Consider the following 19,237-nt stretch of genomic DNA (forward strand, 5'->3'; position numbering starts at 1 on the left):
TGTGGCACAACCCCAAGATCAAGAGATATAAAATGATCTGTTGAGCACAAGGCATACGGCCATGTTACAAATTATGTGAATGTTCAACCATTTTTTTCCTCAATGATAGCCAGCAGAGACTCAGGCAAGTCTGAAGGAGATGATGGTCAATCTCTGCAATGAACAAGGACAACACCTATAATTAACTCCATATACCACTGGCTATTGTCCTCTGCTTGGAGGCCAGAACTGCACATATGTGTCCACTAGTTTGGCTTGTGTAGTGACAAAAATAAACAAACTAATGGACATAAAAAGTACATTGACTAACTTATATAACACTACATCATTGCCACAAGTATTTATTAGTTTTTAAATTTAGACTCCTGGAAAAAAATGACTTGTAACTTAGTATCCAGACTTGATGGCAGTGGCCTCAGAATGTTGAAGAGCTAGGAGCCATGCTGCCTGGAACTACCTTTTAAATTCAAAACTCGGATACAGTGAACAAGAATGACGACAGAAACCTCATGCAGCATTTTAATGCTAATTCAGCTGACTAGTGTTAATTTTAATTGGACATAATGGAATTAAACTTTTTCAACCTTGGTACAAGGTGCAGAACTGATTCAATGGCAAACGAATGCCAGATGACATAATGGTGCTGTTGCTTCTCTGACTCAGGAATTTGTTGGTCATTTAAGTGGAAGAGAGGATCCTCAGCTGGCAAAGGTCAGTCAGAGTAAAGTTCAAATTTTAACAAACTGATGAGTGACTTCATAGATTCCCACTGATTCCTGGATTTTCTCATCATAATCATTCCAGTCCTAAACAAAACAAAATGTAACAATGAATTATTCTAATACTTGTTTAGCAAGTGTTATTTACACTTTTGCTACATTATATGTAATGCAGTGAGTTGGAACCCTAACAGGCTGTGTTATAGAATAATAGAATGAAAATTCAGCTTGTGATCCTTGCAACCTCAGCATGGTGCCAAAGGAAGGCCCTGAGTGGAGGCCAGGTGCTTCTCTGTAGTGCAGTGTTACCTAACATTTGGTTTCAGCATGGTCTGAGATATCTAGAAGCAAAGGCACACATTTTAAATGAAGAGGTTTTTCAATACTCGGAGAATGAATTCCCTAGAATTGCAAGATCCAAAAGTCTGCAACTTGCAATAATACTAATGAAAGAGGAAAAGTCAGGTTTTAGGATCCAATCTAACCACTTTTTGTCTTTGTTCCCTATACGGCTACTCTCTGCTTAACCAGTGATCAATCCATCTGTGTGAGTGCTTGAACTGAGTTAGTATTTACTCATTGCATGGAAATTTATTCCATAAACCAATTGCAAATGTGAAGTCCTTTGATTAAATTTAGCACTTTAGCTCACATTCTCTCGCTCTCTATCCTCATTTTTCACAAGACACCTATTTACATCCCCAGTTGTTTTGGTTTACATGAATGAAGATATATACCAGTCCCAACTCGTAAGGAATAGAACATGTAAGGAGCTCACCTTTTCCAGCAGGTTAACCTCGCCAAATTGTGTTCCAGACTCAGCTCCTTCCGCGGCAAATCCAGCCTAAAGGCAGAGAATGAATTTCAGTTAATAGCTGATCAACACTTCATTATAATTAGTGAACTTTCAATGACCTTATTTTATTGGGACAAAGAATACACATCAATATGTTTAAGTCAGTGATTCTCAGACTTTCTCAAGCTAGCCCCAAATTTCTACTATTGTCAAATGATGCTCATGCCCCTCTAGCTAAAGAATATTGATACCATTAAGTCTGCAAAATAGTATTTTTCTCTCCACTTCTGCTTTTATCTATTCCCCTTCCCATGTTTCTCTTATTCACTTCTGTCTCTAGCTTTCCTACATCATTTGTTTCTCTAGATCTCCCTCCTCCATCACTTTTCTTTCTCTCCTCCGCCTCCCCATCCATTTCTTTTTCCACCTCTTCTTCCACTTGTTTTTTCTCTTTCCATCTCACATTCTTTTTCTAATCGCTCACTGATACTTTACTTTTTTTCCTCTTGTTTCACTTTCCCCTTTTCTCCTCCATTTTCCAAGTCTTGTTCTTTAGCTCTCCTACTTGTCTTTGCAGGGAGAGGGAGAAATAGGTATTGGCAGTTGATGCAGCCTAAAAAGCGGGGAGGAAGGAACTCCTAATGGCACTCGGAGTGCAGGCCCTAGCCCTTAATGGTGCAGAGACAGCAGGCGGCTGAAGGCATGGCTGCCAACGGTGAGATAAAGGGAAATAGGGGAAGCACAACAGGGCAGAGGAACGGAGAGTTGGGAGTTGATTATAGGGTAGAAGGAAGTTATGGAGATAGGTAGGGGTGAGACCATTAAGGGATTTAAACACAAGGATGAGAATTTTAACTTGGGGGTGAATGGGGGACGGGAAGCCTACGTAGGTTAAGGAGGACTGGGGGTGAGTGGTACTTGGTGTGGGATAAGATATGGGCAGCAAAATTTTGGATTGGATGAAGTTTACTGTGGGTGGAGGATGGAATGCTGGCTAGGAGAGTAATGGAATGGATGAATCTGGAGCTGGCAAGGGCATAAGGCATGGATGAGGGTTTCAGCAGCAGATGAGCTGAGGGAGAAATAGGCAGTCCTTGTGATGGAGAACATACGAATTCGGAAACTCAGCTCAGGGTCGAATAGGACGCCAAGGTTGAAAATAGTTTGGTTCAGCCCGAAACCAATCGGGGAGGGAAATGGAATCAGTGGCAAGGTACGGAGTTTGTGTTGGGGGCTGAAGATGATGGCTTCAGTCTCCCCAATGTTCAATTGGAGGTAATTGTGGCTCATCCAGGACTAAATGTCGGACAAGCATAGTGGAGGGGTTGTATCAGGTGGTGGAGAGGAAGAGCTTGATGTCACCAGCGTACACATCAAACCTGACCCCGCATCTGCAGATGATGTTGCCAAGAGGCAGCATGTGGATTGGGAAGAGCAGGGGGCCAAGGATAGATCCATGAAGGACTCCAGAGGTAACGGTGCGGGAGCAGAAGAGAAGTCATTGCAGGAGATTCTCAGTCTACGATTGGAAAGGTAAAAGTAGAAGCAAGCGAAGGCAATCTCACTGAGCTGGACAATGGAGGAGAGGCATTAGGAAGAGGATGGTGTGGTTGACCACGTCAAAGGCCACAGAAAGGTCAAGGAGGACTGATAGTGCACCATGGTCACAGTCACACAGCATGTCATTTGTAACTTTGGTTAGGGCCATGTCAGGGCTGAAGCCTGATTGGAGAGATTCAAACAAGGAGCTGTGGGAAAGATGGACACGGATTTGGAAAGCAACAACACATTCAAAGACTTTGGAGAGGGAAGGAAGATCGCAAATGGGGTGGTAGTTTGCAAGGACAAATGGGTAGAGGGTGGGTTTTTTGAGGCGGTTGATGATGCCAGTTTTTAAACGCAGGGGGACAGTACCTGAGGAGTGGGAACCATTCCTAATGTTAGCTAGCATGGGGGCCAAGGAGGGAAGTTGGGTGGTCGATGGTTTAGTGGGAATGGGGTTCAGGGAGCAGGAGTTTGTCCCATGGCTGAGATGAGCTCAGAGATGGCAAGAGGGAACTTGGGACAGAAACTACAGAGAGAAGTGGGTTCAGGGCTAGGGCAGGAAGGGGCGGAGTTTGGCTAAGGGAAAAGGGAAAGGAAGAAAGCAGCTGAGGTACCTGAATAGATGGTCTCAACTTTAGTGACAAAGAAATCCAAGAGCTCGCACTTGTTGGAGGTGGAGGTGTTGCAAGCAGGGGAGAGGGGTTTAAGGAGATAGTTGGAAAAATGTCATGGGTTATCTTTGCTCTCCAGAATGATCCTAGAGTGGTGGATGGTTTTGGAAGAGGTGAGTGAGACCCAGCTAGGTCTAGTAATGGATGGCGAAACCAGTTGTGTGACAGATATGTTCAAGTCTGTACCTCTTAGACTTGAAGGAGCAAAGATGGGTCCATTCCAGGAGGAAAGACCAGGATAAGAGAAAGTAAAAGTTTTGCTGGGGACAAGGCATCAAAGGTGAGGGAGTGGTTGAGCATGTTGATGGCTGCAGAAGTATTCTGGGGAATGGAAGACCAAAGGTTAGGCGTCGGGGAGTTTGAAACTGCAGCTGTAAGTGATCTGAGGGGACATTTTTTTCCAGGATGCAGAAGGGTTGGAAGGGCGTAGGGGAATGTGGGTGGTAAGTAATACAAGTGATTGGAGATGGTCTTGTCAGTGATTGAGCCCAAGGAAGTAAAGCGGACACGGCCATGAATGTGGGTAGGAGAGTTTATATGGAGGGAGAGGTTTAGGGAGAACTGGAGGGCAGTGAAATCAGAGGAGAGAGGACAGGTAGAGCTGAGGTTGGAACCTGGGAACGTCCCAATCTGTATGGCTTAGCACTTGACAGAGCTATACAATAATCTAGATTCCTAAGGAAGTCTCTCATTTACCTGTGGTTGAAAGTCCACTGGTTCCAATCCTCGACACTCGAAGTGTACTATAGTCTTAAATTTTTCACTGTCCTCAGCCTTAGTATAAAACAATTAACAGCGTGATTAGCACCACATTCACAGAATCATTCTGTAAGCAAATACATGCAAGCAGAAGCAACATAATTCAAGAATTGTTTCAGGAAGAACACATCCAAACAAAACAGACCAATCATCCACACAAAAAACAAGTTTACCGTACCACAGAGCAGGTCATTTTGTATGGTTCCTAAGCCCACTTACATTGTAAGGCTTGATGGTGTCCTTAAGAATATCTAAAAACCAATACAAAAGAACATATTAAAGTTTAAACCCTTGATAATATTCAAATGCAAAAATGAAATTTTAATCACTGCAGTTGAAATAATGGACAAATTGAAAAGCACTTAAAGGGTTAAATTCCATGCTGTAACAACTACAATGGGATTTAAATATCACTCTGCACTGAACTGCCAGGTAATTCTATAGTGTTCAAATGTTTGAACTAAGTAGTGGCCAATAAGCATAATTAGTACAGTTTTTGCATTTTGTTCAGGATAATTAATGCCCTCCCTATACAAAAGGATGATTATGTGAGGTTGCAACAATAGATTTTAATGGATAATTACTGAATTATATATCTGGCAGTCAGATATCAGCAATTGGGAGTGCCAGTTGATCCCACGTAACATGATACAGTGGGAAGGCCTGAACAGGACTCTGCTCTTAGTTAGTGCTCTTCACTGTCAGAGATGCCCACTAGAAATCACAAGTAGATATAATTTAGTCACTGCTATACAAAACACAGATCCGCTCACAAATTAGCACAAGTAACAAGCTGATTAAAGGAGAAGGTAAGTGTCAATGACAATAATTTCAACATGTAAATAGTTCTGTCCACAGACCCAACTGGAAGTACCATGGACACAAGATTTAATAATCTCTCAGCTAGTAGGACATAATCCTAGTCCTATTACTGCTTTCTTGTCCCACTGAGCTCTACCATTTCAGATGTTTCCTCCCTTTTGGGAATCAGTTTGCTGACATCAGTTGCAGGGGTGCCAATGAACTGCCGCATAGTGAATTCCACAGATTGATTTATTTCTAGCCCTGGGATATCAACATCTTGCATTTATATAGTGCCTTTAACATAAACGTCCCAAGGTGATTCATAGGAGCATTATCAAGACAAAATCTGACACCCAGCCACATATGGAGGTATTAGGGCAGATGACCAAAAGCTTGGTCAAAGTGGCAGGTTTTAAGGAGGAGAAAGTGTTAGAGAAGCGGAGAGGTTTAGGGAGGGAATTCCAGAGCTTAGGGGCCTAGGCCGCTGAAGGCACGGCCGTCAATGGTGCAGCGATGAACATCAGAGATGTACAAGAGGCCAGAATTGGAGAAACGCAGTGATCTTGGAGGACTGTAGGCCTGGAGGAGGTTACAGAGTTGGGAGGGGCGAGTTCATAGAGGGATTTGAACACAAGGATGAGAATTTTAAATTCAGGGCATTGCTGGTCCCGGAGCCCATGTAGGTCAGTGAGCACAGGGGTGATGGGTGAACGGGACTTGGTGCAAGTTAGGTTATGGGCAGCAGAGTTTTGGATGAGCTTAAGTTTACGGAGGGTGGAAGATGGGAGGCTGGCCAGGAGAGCATTGAAATAGTAGAGTCTGGAGGTAACAAAGGCATGGATGAGGGTTTCAGCAGCAGATGGGCTGAGGCAAAGGTGGAGACAGGAAATATTATGGAGGTGGAAGTAGGCGATCTTGGTGATGTAGAGAATATGGGATCGGAAGCTCAGCTCAGGGTCAAATAGGACGCTGAGGATGTGCACAGTCTGGTTCAGCCTCAGACAATGGCTGATTGGAAAGCACCCAAGTACTACTAAACACTCAGCTAGTACTGAATGTGTACAGCATAGAAATCTCAAGAGCAACTAGCATCTAGGACTGAAAAGGATGCCCTGAGGAACAGCTCAAGGATGCTTCCACAGCTGATGTCAGTGACACTCAAACGGGCAGTTCCCGCAAGAAGAAAAAGAGCATTAAACCTGAGAATACTTCACAAATATCCTTTGCAAAGTTACTTGTTCTCTAGTAGCAGGGATTGCACAAGACAGCCTTGAAACTGGTACGTTCTTTATAGAAATGAAAAACATACAAAAATTAGTACTTTCCCCCCAAATCATTTCTACCATTGATAAGACACTTCATTTATTTTTGTTAATTCTGAAAAATTTCTAGACCTTGTGATGTGGATTTCCAAGGTACCCCAGAGGCTAAGCACGAGCATCATTGCCCACCACTCAGGCCAGGGGCAGGCTATGCTCTCAGCCCACTGTGCTGGCGAACATGCGTTGCTTATAAAAACCTTTCCTCAGACATGCAGACAAATCCAAACATTTCAATGTCATGATTGCAACTTTAAAACAACTGAACCTCTACAATCTTGCACACTGGCAGTTATTCCAGTGTTGCTGCCAGTGCTCTAACTTTGCTTTTTAAAATAAACAAAATTAATTCAGAGCACCAGCATCCTCACCACATTTAGAACTGCTTCTAGTGGTAGCAGTTCCCCAGCATAAATGTACCATTAAAAAACTTAAGCTTTTGTTCTCCAATTTTGGTGAGGATTTCAATTTGGGTAGAATGCAAACCAAAATCAAAAGGGAATCAAGGAATATGGAGATAGGGCAGGAAAGTGGAGTTGAGGTAGAAGGTCAGCCACGATTTTACCGAATTGCTCATGGGGCAGTGTGGTCTACTCCTGCTCCTATTTCTTATGTTCTTAAAAGCTCAAGCAGAAAAGCGTTCAGACTTTGACACACGTTTGCAAAGTATAATAAAAGCTCTTTTTCATACAGTTGTCACCATTGCTAAAAATAGTCTCTTACCAATAAGGCTGATATAAAGTGTGTGAAAAAATTTGAAAAGAGCAGCATAATTAAAATAATACTGACCACTGAAAAAGAATTAGCATCCTCTATCAATTACCTACCAATGGAGTTCTCTCTTGAGCACAGCTTGCACTTCTGTATCATACTGGCACTTCCTCTCCCACTTTTAAGTGGGACACTGTTCTGTACAAAACAACAACAACTTGCATTTATGTGGCACCTTTTAACATAGTAAGCATCCTAAGGCACTTCATGGGGGTGGGGGGCGATGAAGAGAGGGAAGAGAAGAAACAGACCAATTAAGGGAACAGACGGCAAACTACGAAGTGAGATATGAGGGGTGGGTGAAAGCTTGGTTGAAAAGGTGGGCTTTGAGGGAGGAGACACAGAGTTTGGGAGGGAGTTCCAGGGAGCAAGGTAAAGGCAGCTGACGGCTCTGTCACCAATGATAGGAAGAAAGGAAGGAGGATGTAGAAAAGGCCAGAATTGGAGGACCAAAGAGTGTGGGAATGGATACAAAGCTGGAGGAAGTTGCAGAGACAGGTTGGGGTGAGGTCATGGAAGGATTTGAAGGTCAGGACAAGGTTTTAAATTCAATGTGTTGGGAGACTGAGAGACAATGTGAGGATGGGGTTATTGAATTAGTGTGGAACACGATGCAGACAGCTGCTTTTTGGAGTTTATGGAGAAAGGAGGCTAGTGAGGAAGACATTAGTAAAAACAAGTCTAGTGGTGGCAGAAACATGGGTGAAGGTTTTAGCAGCAGATGGGCTGAGGTAGTGGTAGAGGAAGGGCAGTGTTGCAGAGATGGAAATGAGCAGTTATGGTAATGGATAGGAAGTTCTGATTTGAAGCTCAGTTCAGGGTCAAACAAGACACCAATGTTTTGGATGAATTGGTTCAAGGAAGTGGAGTTTGTGGTGGGAGCCATAAATGATGGCTTTAATCTTCTCAATGTTCAGCTGCAGGAAATTGTGACTGATCCATGACTTATTTGGGGTAATTTTGACTTTGTGTGACAGTGTAAAGCAGGTGATAGCGAATCGGCAGCCCGTTTTACATCTCTCCCGATTTTTATTTTCGTTGACTTCAATAGAAATAAAAATCGGGAAAGATGTACAATGGGCTGCTGATTCGCTATCAACTGTTTTACACTGTCACACAAAGTCAAAATTACCCACAATGTCAGTGAGATAGCCTGACAGCTTCTTAACGGGGTCGAGAGAAATAGTGGACCTGTACAGTTGGGTATCATCAGCAAACATATGGAAGTTGGCCCCTTGCCTGGAAAAGATACCTTGGAGGGGCTGCATTTATGAGGAAGAGGAAAGAGCCCTAGGACAGATGCCTGGAAAACTCCAGAGGAAACGATGTGGAGGCAAAGAGAGAAACAAACCATTGCTGGAGAAGCACTGGCTGAGTTTGGACAGGTGGAACCAAGCAAGGCTGTCCCACAGAGCTGTAAGCAGAGGAGAGGCAATGGAAGAGGATAGTGTGGTGCACCATGTCAAGCTCTGTGGAGAGGTCAAGGAGTGATGGTGTACCACAATCGTGGTCATAGAGGGTGTCATTTGGAACACTAGCCAATGTTGGTGCTCTGAGCAAGGCCGAAGCCACACTAGAGGAATTTAAATGGTGAAATTTGGGACGGAGCATGGAGCTGGGTGGTGGTGACATGGTTGAGGATCTTAAAGATAAGGAGGTTTGAGATGGGGTAATAGTCAGAGAGGATAGATGGGAGGAAGGTCATGATGGTAGTTTTGAAATAGAGATGAAAGGTACCTGATGAAATGGAGCCATTAACAATGTCACTTAACATAGGGGCCAGAGGCAGTAAGGAGGGACTCAAAAGAACAGGAAGTGAGATTCTCCCAGACGAAATGAGCATGGCGAGGGCAAGGCAAAGGGAGAGAAACTGCAAAGTGATGGCAATCAGTGTGGGTGGAAGTGGAAAGAGTTAAGAGGAAGGGAAGTCAGTGGTGGAGGTAGTTACATGAATGATCTCAATCTTGGAGACAAAGAAATACTTAAACTCTTCATGCTTGGTATTGGAGGCGAGGCTGAAAGTGATGAGGAAAGTGGATTTGGGGAGATGATTGGCTATGGTGGTTATGGGGAAGAGGAATCTTCTGTTACCCATTAGATGGAGCAGGCTGGGGGGAGGGAGGGACACACATCAGGATATCACTTTTTTAAAACAGCAATTATGGTCCAATGACCAAATACAAGGAACTTGTAGAGCTATTTCATTTCATTGATTAACGAAGAATGAGTAAAAGACATTCCCAAATACAACTCACCATTAATGTGATATATTGCCATTTATCAGAAACTTCTCCACAATTCTGACATTTCAACTATTGCAAAAGCATACAGAAATTAGTTAAACACTAAAGAATAGTACAATATAAATCACTGAGTTATGCTACATTTAGGCAATTTGTACTATCCATTATGTTAAGATTTAAGTTTTATATGGAAAGCTACATGTCCATACATAGCACCATCACAAGAACTGCAGTGGTTCAAGAAGAAAGCCCACAATGACCCCATCAGGGCAACTAGGGATGGGAAATAAATGGGCCCTTGCCAGCATTGTCCACATTCCAAGGATAAAAAGTGTTTATAAGATATAAATATTAAAAACTGACCTCCAGAGGAGTGATTTTCAATATTATTTTAAGTGATGATTGGGGTTTGGGCCATACTTTTCATACTGTACTTCAGCACAGGTTCACTAAATCAGAACTTGGTCTGTTGCATGTGGAACTGGTGATTAGGGCCCAATGAAATCTGGTAAGGTATGGATACAGCCCTAATAAACCCCATACTTTTAAACAAACATATAAATCCCAGCCCGCTAATACCTTGCCCAACTGGCCAATCTTAACATACTGATGAACCATGAAGGGCATCACAGCTGAGACCAATTCTGTCCACAATGTACACACAATGGGAGTCATTGGGTAGCGACTAGAAGAAACAACCCTGGCTGACCACTCCCTCCCCCCACCCCTGACGATACCGGATTCTTTACTCTTAGTCTGGTTCAGCAAAAACCGAAAGCGAATACACTTGAAAGTTTTAACACCATTTATTAGCTGCAGCTGACCCTATCTATAGAATTGATTTCAACTCTTGACAGAGTCTGGTCAATCTCATAGAACAGGCAATTTACACAGTCAAAGTTCACACAATTATACATTTTCAGAGTGGGGAGGGACATGAGTAGCAAGGGGTTAAAACCAATCATAGGCTGAGTCTGGGCAAGCCATACTAACTGACATAATGACCGACCACTCACAGGTGATACCTGTTCATACGTAGGTCACAGGAAAGGGAGTCTCACTTATCTCAGGCCTGGGATGTTTTTCGACCTTGTCCGAAATAAGGATCCATTCATTAGGTAGCTGCAAAACAACACTCCCTACACCTGCTTACCCCAGAATTCAGCTTATCATATCGCTTTGCTTGATTCATAATAAAGCATACATTTTCATACAGGAAATTAATAACATAAACGAATGATCAAGGATAAACTCATTTGAAAAGCTCATTGTTCTAATTCTAGCTAGCAAAATGGGCCACTTATATTAACCCTTGGTTTACCATACTGCCATTTTGTTATGGAGGCATCTTATTGAGCTACTGAAAGCTTACTACATATGCATTTCATTAGAGGGGCACCTCGTAGGTATTCTCACCCCTCCCCAATCCCCTGACCAACTGCACAGCCCCACCACTGCTCTGGCTAAGATCAGTTAATTTGGCACAGGCCAGAGATTGGAGCTAGGACCTTCTGGTCTGCCTAGCTCAGTACTACACCACAGTGCAATTACTCACTGAGTTATCAGGGGAAGTTTCATAGAAATGTTTTTTCCTAGATTTTCAATGACATCATTAATTTCTAAACTTTAGCCTGGGCAAGACATTAAGACATGTAGGGTCAGCACATTATTCTGTCCAATTAAACTAATGGATGGAAAATCAGGCAGGCGATACTTCTTGTCCAATTTTCCTCTATTAGGTGTCCTCAGCTGATTTTTTTTACACAAGTCCAATTAGAGAAAAATCTGAACATGCTGGAAATACTCAAGTCAGGCAGCGTTTTCTGTTTTTATTTCAGATTTCCAGCATCCGCAGTATTTTGTTTTTGATTTAGAGAAAAATCTGTGCCCTGGAGTCTTACATATCCATTCATCTTGTACACACTTAAGACCAATGCACAACTCTTTGATATGATCAGATTTATTCTACCCCTCTAAGAGCACTAACCCAGAGTATCCTTTTAGTATTGTTATAAGTCTAGTTTTGGACCATATAATCCTATTTCTTGAGGGATGTCCAGACATATTTTAAATGTAACGATCACAAAAAATTGTCCTTTTTTAAAAAAAAAGTGACCTTTTCTATTTACATTTGTGCCTCATGGTGCGGGGGCTTCAATTACTAACGTTGTTATTAAAAGTTTGAATTGAATATTCATCATCAGCAAAGCAAATCTCAAACCTTATCCCCTATTCTGCCCACTGTCCAGTTTTGAGCTGCTTCTTTGCCATCCTGCAGTGAGTTTAACAGAGTCAAACAAAGCTCTCAAAACTAATTGTTTTTATAACATAAGTTTTGCTGTGTTAGTCACTGCAGGGTTTGAATAGAGCAGTAGGTTAGGTCGGGTCGGGCGGTCAGTAACTGGGTTCCCCTGCTGCACTGACAGAGAGAGATTTCATAGAGCAGTAGGTTAGGTTAGGTCGGGTGGGAGGTCAGACAGTAACTGGTTCCCCTGCTGCACTCAGACACATTCCATTGAGCAATGGGTCGGGTTAGTTTGGGTTTGGGTTTGGGCGGGGGGGGGTCAGACACATTCCATTTAGCAGTGGGTCGGGTAAGTTTGGGTTTGGTGGTGGGGGGGGGTCAGACACATTCCATTGAGCAGTGGGTCGGGTTAGTTTGGGTTTGGGGGGGGGGGGGGGGGTCAGACACATTCCATTGAGCAGTGGGTCGGGTTAGTTTGGGTTTGGGGGGGGGGGGGTCAGACACATTCCATTGAGCAGTGGGTCGGGTAAGTTTGGGTTTGGTGGTGGGGGGGGTCAGACACATTCCATTGAGCAGTGGGTCGGGTTAGTTTGGGTTTGGTGGGGGGGTCGGGTTAGTTTGGGTTTGGTGGTGGGGGGGGTCAGACACATTCCATTGAGCAGTGGGTCGGGTTAGTTTGGGTTTGGGGGGGGGGGGTCAGACACATTCCATTGAGCAGTGGGTCGGGTTAGTTTGGGTTTGGGGGGGGGGGGGGGGGTCAGACACATTCCATTGAGCAGTGGGTCGGGTTAGTTTGGGTTTGGGGGGGGGGGGGTCAGACACATTCCATTGAGCAGTGGGTCGGGTTAGTTTGGGTTTGGGGGGGGGGTCAGACATATTCCATTGAGCAGTGGGTCGGGTTAGTTTGGGTTTGGGGGGGGGGTCAGACATATTCCATTGAGCAGTGGGTCGGGTTAGTTTGGGTTTGGGGGGGGGGGGTCAGACACATTCCATTGAGCAGTTGGTCGGGTTAGTTTGGGTTTGGTGGGGGGGTTGGGTTAGTTTGGGTTTGGTGGGGGGGTCGGGTTAGTTTGGGTTTGGTGGTCCGGGGGGGGGGGGGGGGGGGGGGGTCGGGTTAGTTTGGGTTTGGGGGGGGGGGGGGGGGGTCGGTCGGGTTAATTTGGGTTTGGTGGTCCGGGGGGGGTTGGTCTGGGTTTGGTGGTGGGGGGGGGGGGGGGGTTAGTCTGGTTTTGGTGGTGGGGGGGGGGGTTAGTTTGGGTTTGGTGGTGGGGGGGGGGGTTAGTTTGGGTTTGGTGGTCCGGGGGGGGGGGGGTCGGGTTAGTCTGGGTTTGGTGGTGGGGGGGGTTAGTCTGGGTTTGGTGGGGGGGGGGGGTTAGTTTGGGTTTGGTGGTGGGGGGGGGGTTAGTTTGGGTTTGGTGGTCCGGGGGGGGGGGTTGGGTTAGTCTGGGTTTGGTGGGGGGTCGGGTTAGTCTGGGTTTGGTGGGGGGGGGTTAGTTTGGGTTTGGTGGGGGGGGGGCGGGTTAGTCTGGGTTTGGTGGGGGGTCGGGTTAGTTTGGGTTTCGTGGTGGGGGGGGGGGTTAGTCTGGGTTTGGTGGGGGGGGGGGGTCGGGTTAGTTTGGGTTTCGTGGGGGGGGGGGTCGGGTTAGTCTGGGTTTGGTGGGGGGGGGGTTAGTTTGGGTTTGGTGGGGGGGGGTCGGGTTAGTTTGGGTTTGGTGGGGGGGGTGGGGGGGTCGGGTTCGTCTGGGTTTGGTGAGGGGGGGGGTTAGTTTGGGTTTGGTGGTCCGGGGGGGGGGGTTTGTTTGGGTTTGGTGGGGGGGGGGGGTTTGTTTGGGTTTGGTGGGGGGGGGGGGGTCGGGTTAGTCTGGGTTTGGTGGGGGGGGGGGGTTAGTTTGGGTTTGGTGGGGGGGGGGGGTTGGGTTAGTCTGGGTTTGGTGGGGGGGGGGTCGGGTTTGTTTGGGTTTGGTGGTCCGGGGGGGGGGGGGGTCGGGTTAGTTTGGGTTTGGTGGGGGGGGGGGGGTTAGTTTGGGTTTGGTGGGGGGGGGGGTCGGGTTAGTTTGGGTTTGGTGGGGGGGGGGGTCGGGTTAGTTTGGGTTTGGTGGTCCGGGAGGGGGGTTAGTTTGGGTTTGGTGGTCCGGGGGGGGGTTAGTTTGGGTTTGGTGGTCCGGGGGGGGGGGGTCGGGTTAGTTTGGGTTTGGTGGGGGGGGGGGGGGTTAGTTTGGGTTTGGTGGTCTGGGGGGGGGTTAGTTTGGGTTTGGTGGGGGGGGGGGTTAGTCTGGGTTTGATGGTCCGGGGGGGGGGTTAGTTTGGGTTTGGTGGTCCGGGGGGGGTTAGTTTGGGTTTGGTGGGGGAGGGGGGTCAGTTTGGGTTTGGTGGTCCGGGGGGGGTTAGTTTGGGTTTGGTGGGGGGGGGGGGTTAGTTTGGGTTTGGTGGGGGGGGGGGGGTTAGTTTGGGTTTGGTGGGGGGGGGGGGTTAGTTTGGGTTTGGTGGGGGGGGGGTTAGTTTGGGTTTGGTGGTCCGGGGGGGGTTAGTTTGGGTTTGGTGGTCCGGGGGGGTTAGTCTGGGTTTGATGGTCCGGGGGGGGGGGTTAGTTTGGGTTTGGTGGTCCGGGGGGGGTTAGTTTGGGTTTGGTGGGGGGGGGGGGTTAGTTTGGGTTTGGTGGGGGGGGGGGGTTAGTTTGGGTTTGGTGGGGGGGGGGTTAGTTTGGGTTTGGTGGGGGGGGGATAGTTTGGGTTTGGTGGTGGGGGGGGGGTTAGTTTGGGTTTGGTGGGGGGGGTTTAGTTTGGGTTTGGTGGGGGGGGGGGTTTAGTTTGGGTTTGGTGGGGGGGGGGGGGGTTAGTTTGGGTTTGGTGGTCTGGGGGGGGGTTAGTTTGGGTTTGGTGGGGGGGGGGATAGTTTGGGTTTGGTGGTGGGGGGGGGGTTAGTTTGGGTTTGGTGGGGGGGGTTTAGTTTGGGTTTGGTGGGGGGGGGGGTTTAGTTTGGGTTTGGTGGGGGGGGGGGGTTAGTTTGGGTTTGGTGGTCTGGGGGGGGGTTAGTTTGGGTTTGGTGGGGGGGGGGGGTTTAGTTTGGGTTTGGTGGGGGGGGGTTAGTTTGGGTTTGGTGGGGGGGGGTTACTTTGGGTTTGGTGGGGGGGGGTTAGTTTGGGTTTGGTGGGGGGGGGGGTTAGTTTGGGTTTGGTGGTCTGGGGGGGTTTAGTTTGGGTTTGGTGGGGGGGGGGGTTAGTCTGGGTTTGGTGGGGGGGGGGTTAGTCTGGGTTTGGTGGTGGGGGGGGTTAGTTTGGGTTTGGTGGGGGGGGGGGTTGGGTTAGTTTGGGTTTGGTGGTCTGGGGGGGGTTAGTTTGGGTTTGGTGGTGGGGGGGGTTAGTTTGGGTTTGGTGGTGGGGGGGGTTAGTTTGGGTTTGGTGGTGGGGGGGGTTAGTTTGGGTTTGGTGGTGGGGGGGGTTAGTTTGGGTTTGGTGGTGGGGGGGGTTAGTTTGGGTTTGGTGGTGGGGGGGGTTAGTTTGGGTTTGGTGGTGGGGGGGGTTAGTTTGGGTTTGGTGGGGGGGGGGGTTAGTCTGGGTTTGGTGGTCCGGGGGGGGGGGTTAGTTTGGGTTTGGTGGGGGGGGGGTTAGTCTGGGTTTGGTGGTCCGGGGGGGGGGGGTTAGTTTGGGTTTGGTGGGGGGGGGGGGGGTTAGTCTGGGTTTGGTGGTCCGGGGGGGGGGGTTAGTTTAGGTTTGGTGGGGGGGGGGGGGTTAGTCTGGGTTTGGTGGTCCGGGGGGGGGGTTAGTTTGGGTTTGGTGGGGGGGGGTTAGTCTGGGTTTGGTGGTCCGGGGGGGGGGGGTTAGTTTGGGTTTGGTGGGGGGGGGGGGTTAGTCTGGGTTTGGTGGTCCGGGGGGGGGGGTTAGTTTGGGTTTGGTGGGGGGGGGGTTAGTCTGGGTTTGGTGGTCCGGGGGGGGTTAGTTTGGGTTTGGTGGTCCGGGGGGGGGGGGGTTAGTCTGGGTTTGGTGGTCCGGGGGGGGGTTAGTTTGGGTTTGGTGGTCCGGGGGGGGTTAGTCTGGGTTTGGTGGTCCGGGGGGGGGGGGGGGGTTAGTCTGGGTTTGGTGGTCCGGGGGGGGGTTAGTCTGGGTTTGGTGGTCCGGGGGGGGTTAGTCTGGGTTTGGTGGTCCGGGGGGGGGTTAGTTTGGGTTTGGTGGTCCGGGGGGGGTTAGTCTGGGTTTGGTGGTCCGGGGGGGGGGTTAGTTTGGGTTTGGTGGTCCGGGGGGGGGGGTTAGTCTGGGTTTGGTGGTGGGGGGGGTTAGTTTGGGTTTGGTGGTCCGGGTGGGGTTAGTTTGGGTTTGGTGGTCCGGGGGGGGTTAGTCTGGGTTTGGTGGTCCGGGGGGGGGGTTAGTTTGGGTTTGGTGGTCCGGGGGGGGGGGGGGGTTAGTCTGGGTTTGGTGGTGGGGGGGGTTAGTTTGGGTTTGGTGGTCCGGGGGGGGTTAGTTTGGGTTTGGTGGGGGGGGGGGGGTTAGTTTGGGTTTGGTGGGGGGGGGGTTAGTTTGGGTTTGGGGGGGGGGGGGGTTAGTCTGGGTTTGGTGGTCCGGGGGGGGTGGGGTTAGTCTGGGTTTGGTGGTCCGGGGGGGGTTAGTTTGGGTTTGGTGGTCCGGGGGGGGGGGGTCAGACACATTCCATTGAGCAGCACCACCTTCAGGAACCAGCGGAAATCATCGCCGTCCGGCCGCACCTTGCTGATATTTTCCAAAGTCGCTTTAAACTGGAGCCCAAACCTCTGCAAACAAGAGAGTGTAACCTGGAGATTAAAAACCCTGCGGACACGCAATAAAAAGTGAAATAAATAAATCTCCCAAACCGTCACACTCACCATCTTGAACTCGCCGCAAAATCAATTTACGGCCTGTCGGAATAAAAGTAATCACGACAACTCCAGCAGCTGCAGCGCCCTCTCCAGGTGGCCAAAAAATTGAGGCAAAAGGAGCCGAAGCAATTTGTTAAAGCAACATCTGGATTTATTTCAGATTTCCAGCATCCGCAGTATTTTGATCTGGATTTGTGTTTTGAGTCGGGTGGAAAGTACTATTCATCGAGATGAATTTAATAGTTATGGATTAAAGGAGTATTGTCAACAATTTAGGAAGAGAGAGTCAAATTTTACACCACAACTTTTTGTTTTGCATGCCTACCGTAGCGATTATGTTACTGGACTGATAATCTAGAGCATATGAGTTCAATTTCACCATGGCTGTTTGAGAATTTGAAGTCAGCTTTTTTTTAAATCTGGAAATAAAAATATGACATCAGTAAAAGTGACCATGAAGCTGTTGGATTGTTGTAAAAACCCAACTGGGTCATTAATGTCCTTTAGGGAAGGAAACCTGCTGTCCTTAGCTAGTCTGGCCTATATGTGACTCCACATTATGTAAAAACTGTCCTTTATTATGCAAGTGTATTAAACCCTCTTTTCTCTCCCGTTTCCCCAAGGTCATGCACCTCCTTCAGCTGTTTCATATTGCAATGTCTGCGAGCATTACTCACAGCTGACTACTAGGCAATGTTAAGTAGTGAACCATAATTCACCCTCCCCATAGCTGCAAAGCAGGTTAAGAATTCAGCACCATATAGGAAAATTAAATCTCCATCCCACCAATGCTGAGGTCAAACAAATCACCCTATCATTAATCACTCTTTCTAATATCCAGAATTGTATCCAATTCACAAGCATATAGTTACTAACTAAAGATCATCTTGTGTTCAATAATGGAGCCTACCTTCTTTGGTATGCCTTCCATATTTTTGTCAGTTAAACACTGATCAATTTCTCATAGAACTATTAAGCATTCAAAACTAACGCATTACCTGTAGAATTGCTCAGGGATAAAATTAGTTTTCTGGAACAGCTTGTGAAATACTATAATTAGCAGATGTACAAATGAAGATATTTTCTTTTTTAATATAGTTACATAAATGAATGAATGGTGGTGTTGCTCAAAGAAAAAAAAACTTTCCCTCTATTTAACATTTTTTTGTCTATACTACAAAGAATGTCCAGCACAGGAGCAGGCCTTTTGACTCAACAGGTTTATGCTCCACACGAGCCTCCTCCTACCCTTCATCTAACCCCTTCAACATATCCTTCTAATCCTTTCTCCCTCATGTGTTTATCTAGCTTCCCCTTAAATGCATCTATGCTAGTCACCTCAACTACTCCTTGTGGTAGCAGGTTCCACATTCTAACCACTCTGTGGGTAAAGTTTCTCCTGAATTCCCTATTGGATTTATTAGTGACCATCTTACATTTATGGCCCCTAGTTCTGGTCTGCCTGCAAGTGGAAACATCTTCTCTACATACAACCTTTCAAAATTCTAAAGACCTTTATCAGGTCATCCCTCAGTCTTCTCTTTTCTAGAGAAAAGAGCCCCAGCCTGTTCAATCTTTCCTGATAGGTATAACCCCTCAGTTCTGGTATCGTCCTAGTAAATCTTTTTTGCACCTTCTCCAGTGTCTTTTTAGAATATGGAGACCAGAACTGTTCACAATACTCCAGTGTGGTCTAACCAAGGTTCTATACAAGTTTAACATAACTTCTGCTTTTCAATTCTATCCCTCTGGAAATGAACCCGTACTTGGTTTGCTTTTTTTTAAATAAAATGGCCTTATTAACTTGCGTCACCTTTTATAGTGATTTGTGTATCTCTACCCCCAGATCCCTCTGCTCCTCTACTCAGTTTAGATTCTTATTTTCAAGGAGTATGTGGCCTCATTCTTCCTACCAAAATGTACCACTTCACACATCCACATTGAAATTCATTTGCCAATTACATGCCCATTCTGCAAGTTTATTAATGTCTTCCTGTATTTTGTAGCAGTCCTCCTCAGTATTAACCATACCCTCTAATTCTGTGTCGTCCGCAAATTTTGAAATTGTATTTCGGATTTCAGAGTCCAAATCATTTATGTAAATGGTGAACAAGTGGTCCCAGCACCAATTCTTGTGGAACACCACTTCCCACCTTTTGCCAGTCTGAGTAACTACCTTTAACCCCTACTCTTTTTTTTGTAACCAGCTTGCTATCCATTCTCCTACTTGTCCCAACTCCACATGCTTTGACTGTAGTCATGAGTCTACTATGCGGTAACTTATCGAAGGTCTTTTGAAACTCCAAATATATTACATTTATAGTGCAGCCTACCCAACATTATAATTTGTACCAATGGTCACTGTTGGAAAAAAAAAAAATGGATAAATGTGCAGTGCTTTGAGCACCATATTAAAAAAAAATCATGTGCTCCCTATCAACATCTATTTATATAATAGAGTCCAAGATGATTCTCTGATTCCACTCAAAAGAAGTCAAAACAAATGAGCACAATTTATTCATATACAAAATGAGCTCC

The 19,237-nt window shown here is 46.8% G+C and overlaps 1 protein-coding gene across 3 annotated transcripts; it reads right to left on the reverse strand.

Moving 5' to 3' along the window:
- Window positions 1-325: 325 nt before the first annotated feature.
- On the reverse strand, window positions 326-16,756 carry czib (CXXC motif containing zinc binding protein). 3 transcript variants are annotated; one of them, XM_067990317.1, is made up of 8 exons: window positions 16,706-16,756; window positions 16,529-16,612; window positions 9,640-9,696; window positions 7,441-7,522; window positions 4,710-4,741; window positions 4,428-4,505; window positions 1,498-1,563; window positions 326-806 (listed from the first exon to the last, which is right to left on the reverse strand). In XM_067990317.1, the coding sequence occupies exons 1-8, from the start codon at window positions 16,706-16,708 to the stop codon at window positions 729-731; spliced, it is 480 nt and encodes a 159-aa protein (XP_067846418.1). In that variant the 5' UTR covers window positions 16,709-16,756; the 3' UTR covers window positions 326-728. The 3 variants fall into 3 exon arrangements, with proteins under 3 accessions (XP_067846418.1, XP_067846419.1, XP_067846420.1); XM_067990318.1 differs by having other exon boundaries at window positions 16,568-16,612; window positions 16,706-16,723; XM_067990319.1 differs by lacking the exon at window positions 16,529-16,612 and having other exon boundaries at window positions 16,706-16,737.
- Between the last annotated feature and the right edge of the window lie 2,481 nt (window positions 16,757-19,237).

The sequence above is a fragment of the Heptranchias perlo genome, chromosome 9, assembly GCF_035084215.1.
Source record: "Heptranchias perlo isolate sHepPer1 chromosome 9, sHepPer1.hap1, whole genome shotgun sequence".
Taxonomy (NCBI): Eukaryota; Metazoa; Chordata; class Chondrichthyes; order Hexanchiformes; family Hexanchidae; genus Heptranchias; species Heptranchias perlo.

Bases quoted from the DNA above. Each gene is read 5' to 3' on its own strand.
- czib (XM_067990317.1), bottom strand. The intron at 7,523-9,639 runs GTGAGTTGTATT...TGTTTTGTACAG, and splicing joins GGCAATATATCACATTAATG to AACAGTGTCCCACTTAAAAG. The intron at 1,564-4,427 runs GTAAATGAGAGA...CTCTGCCTTTAG, and splicing joins CAGTGGACTTTCAACCACAG to GCTGGATTTGCCGCGGAAGG.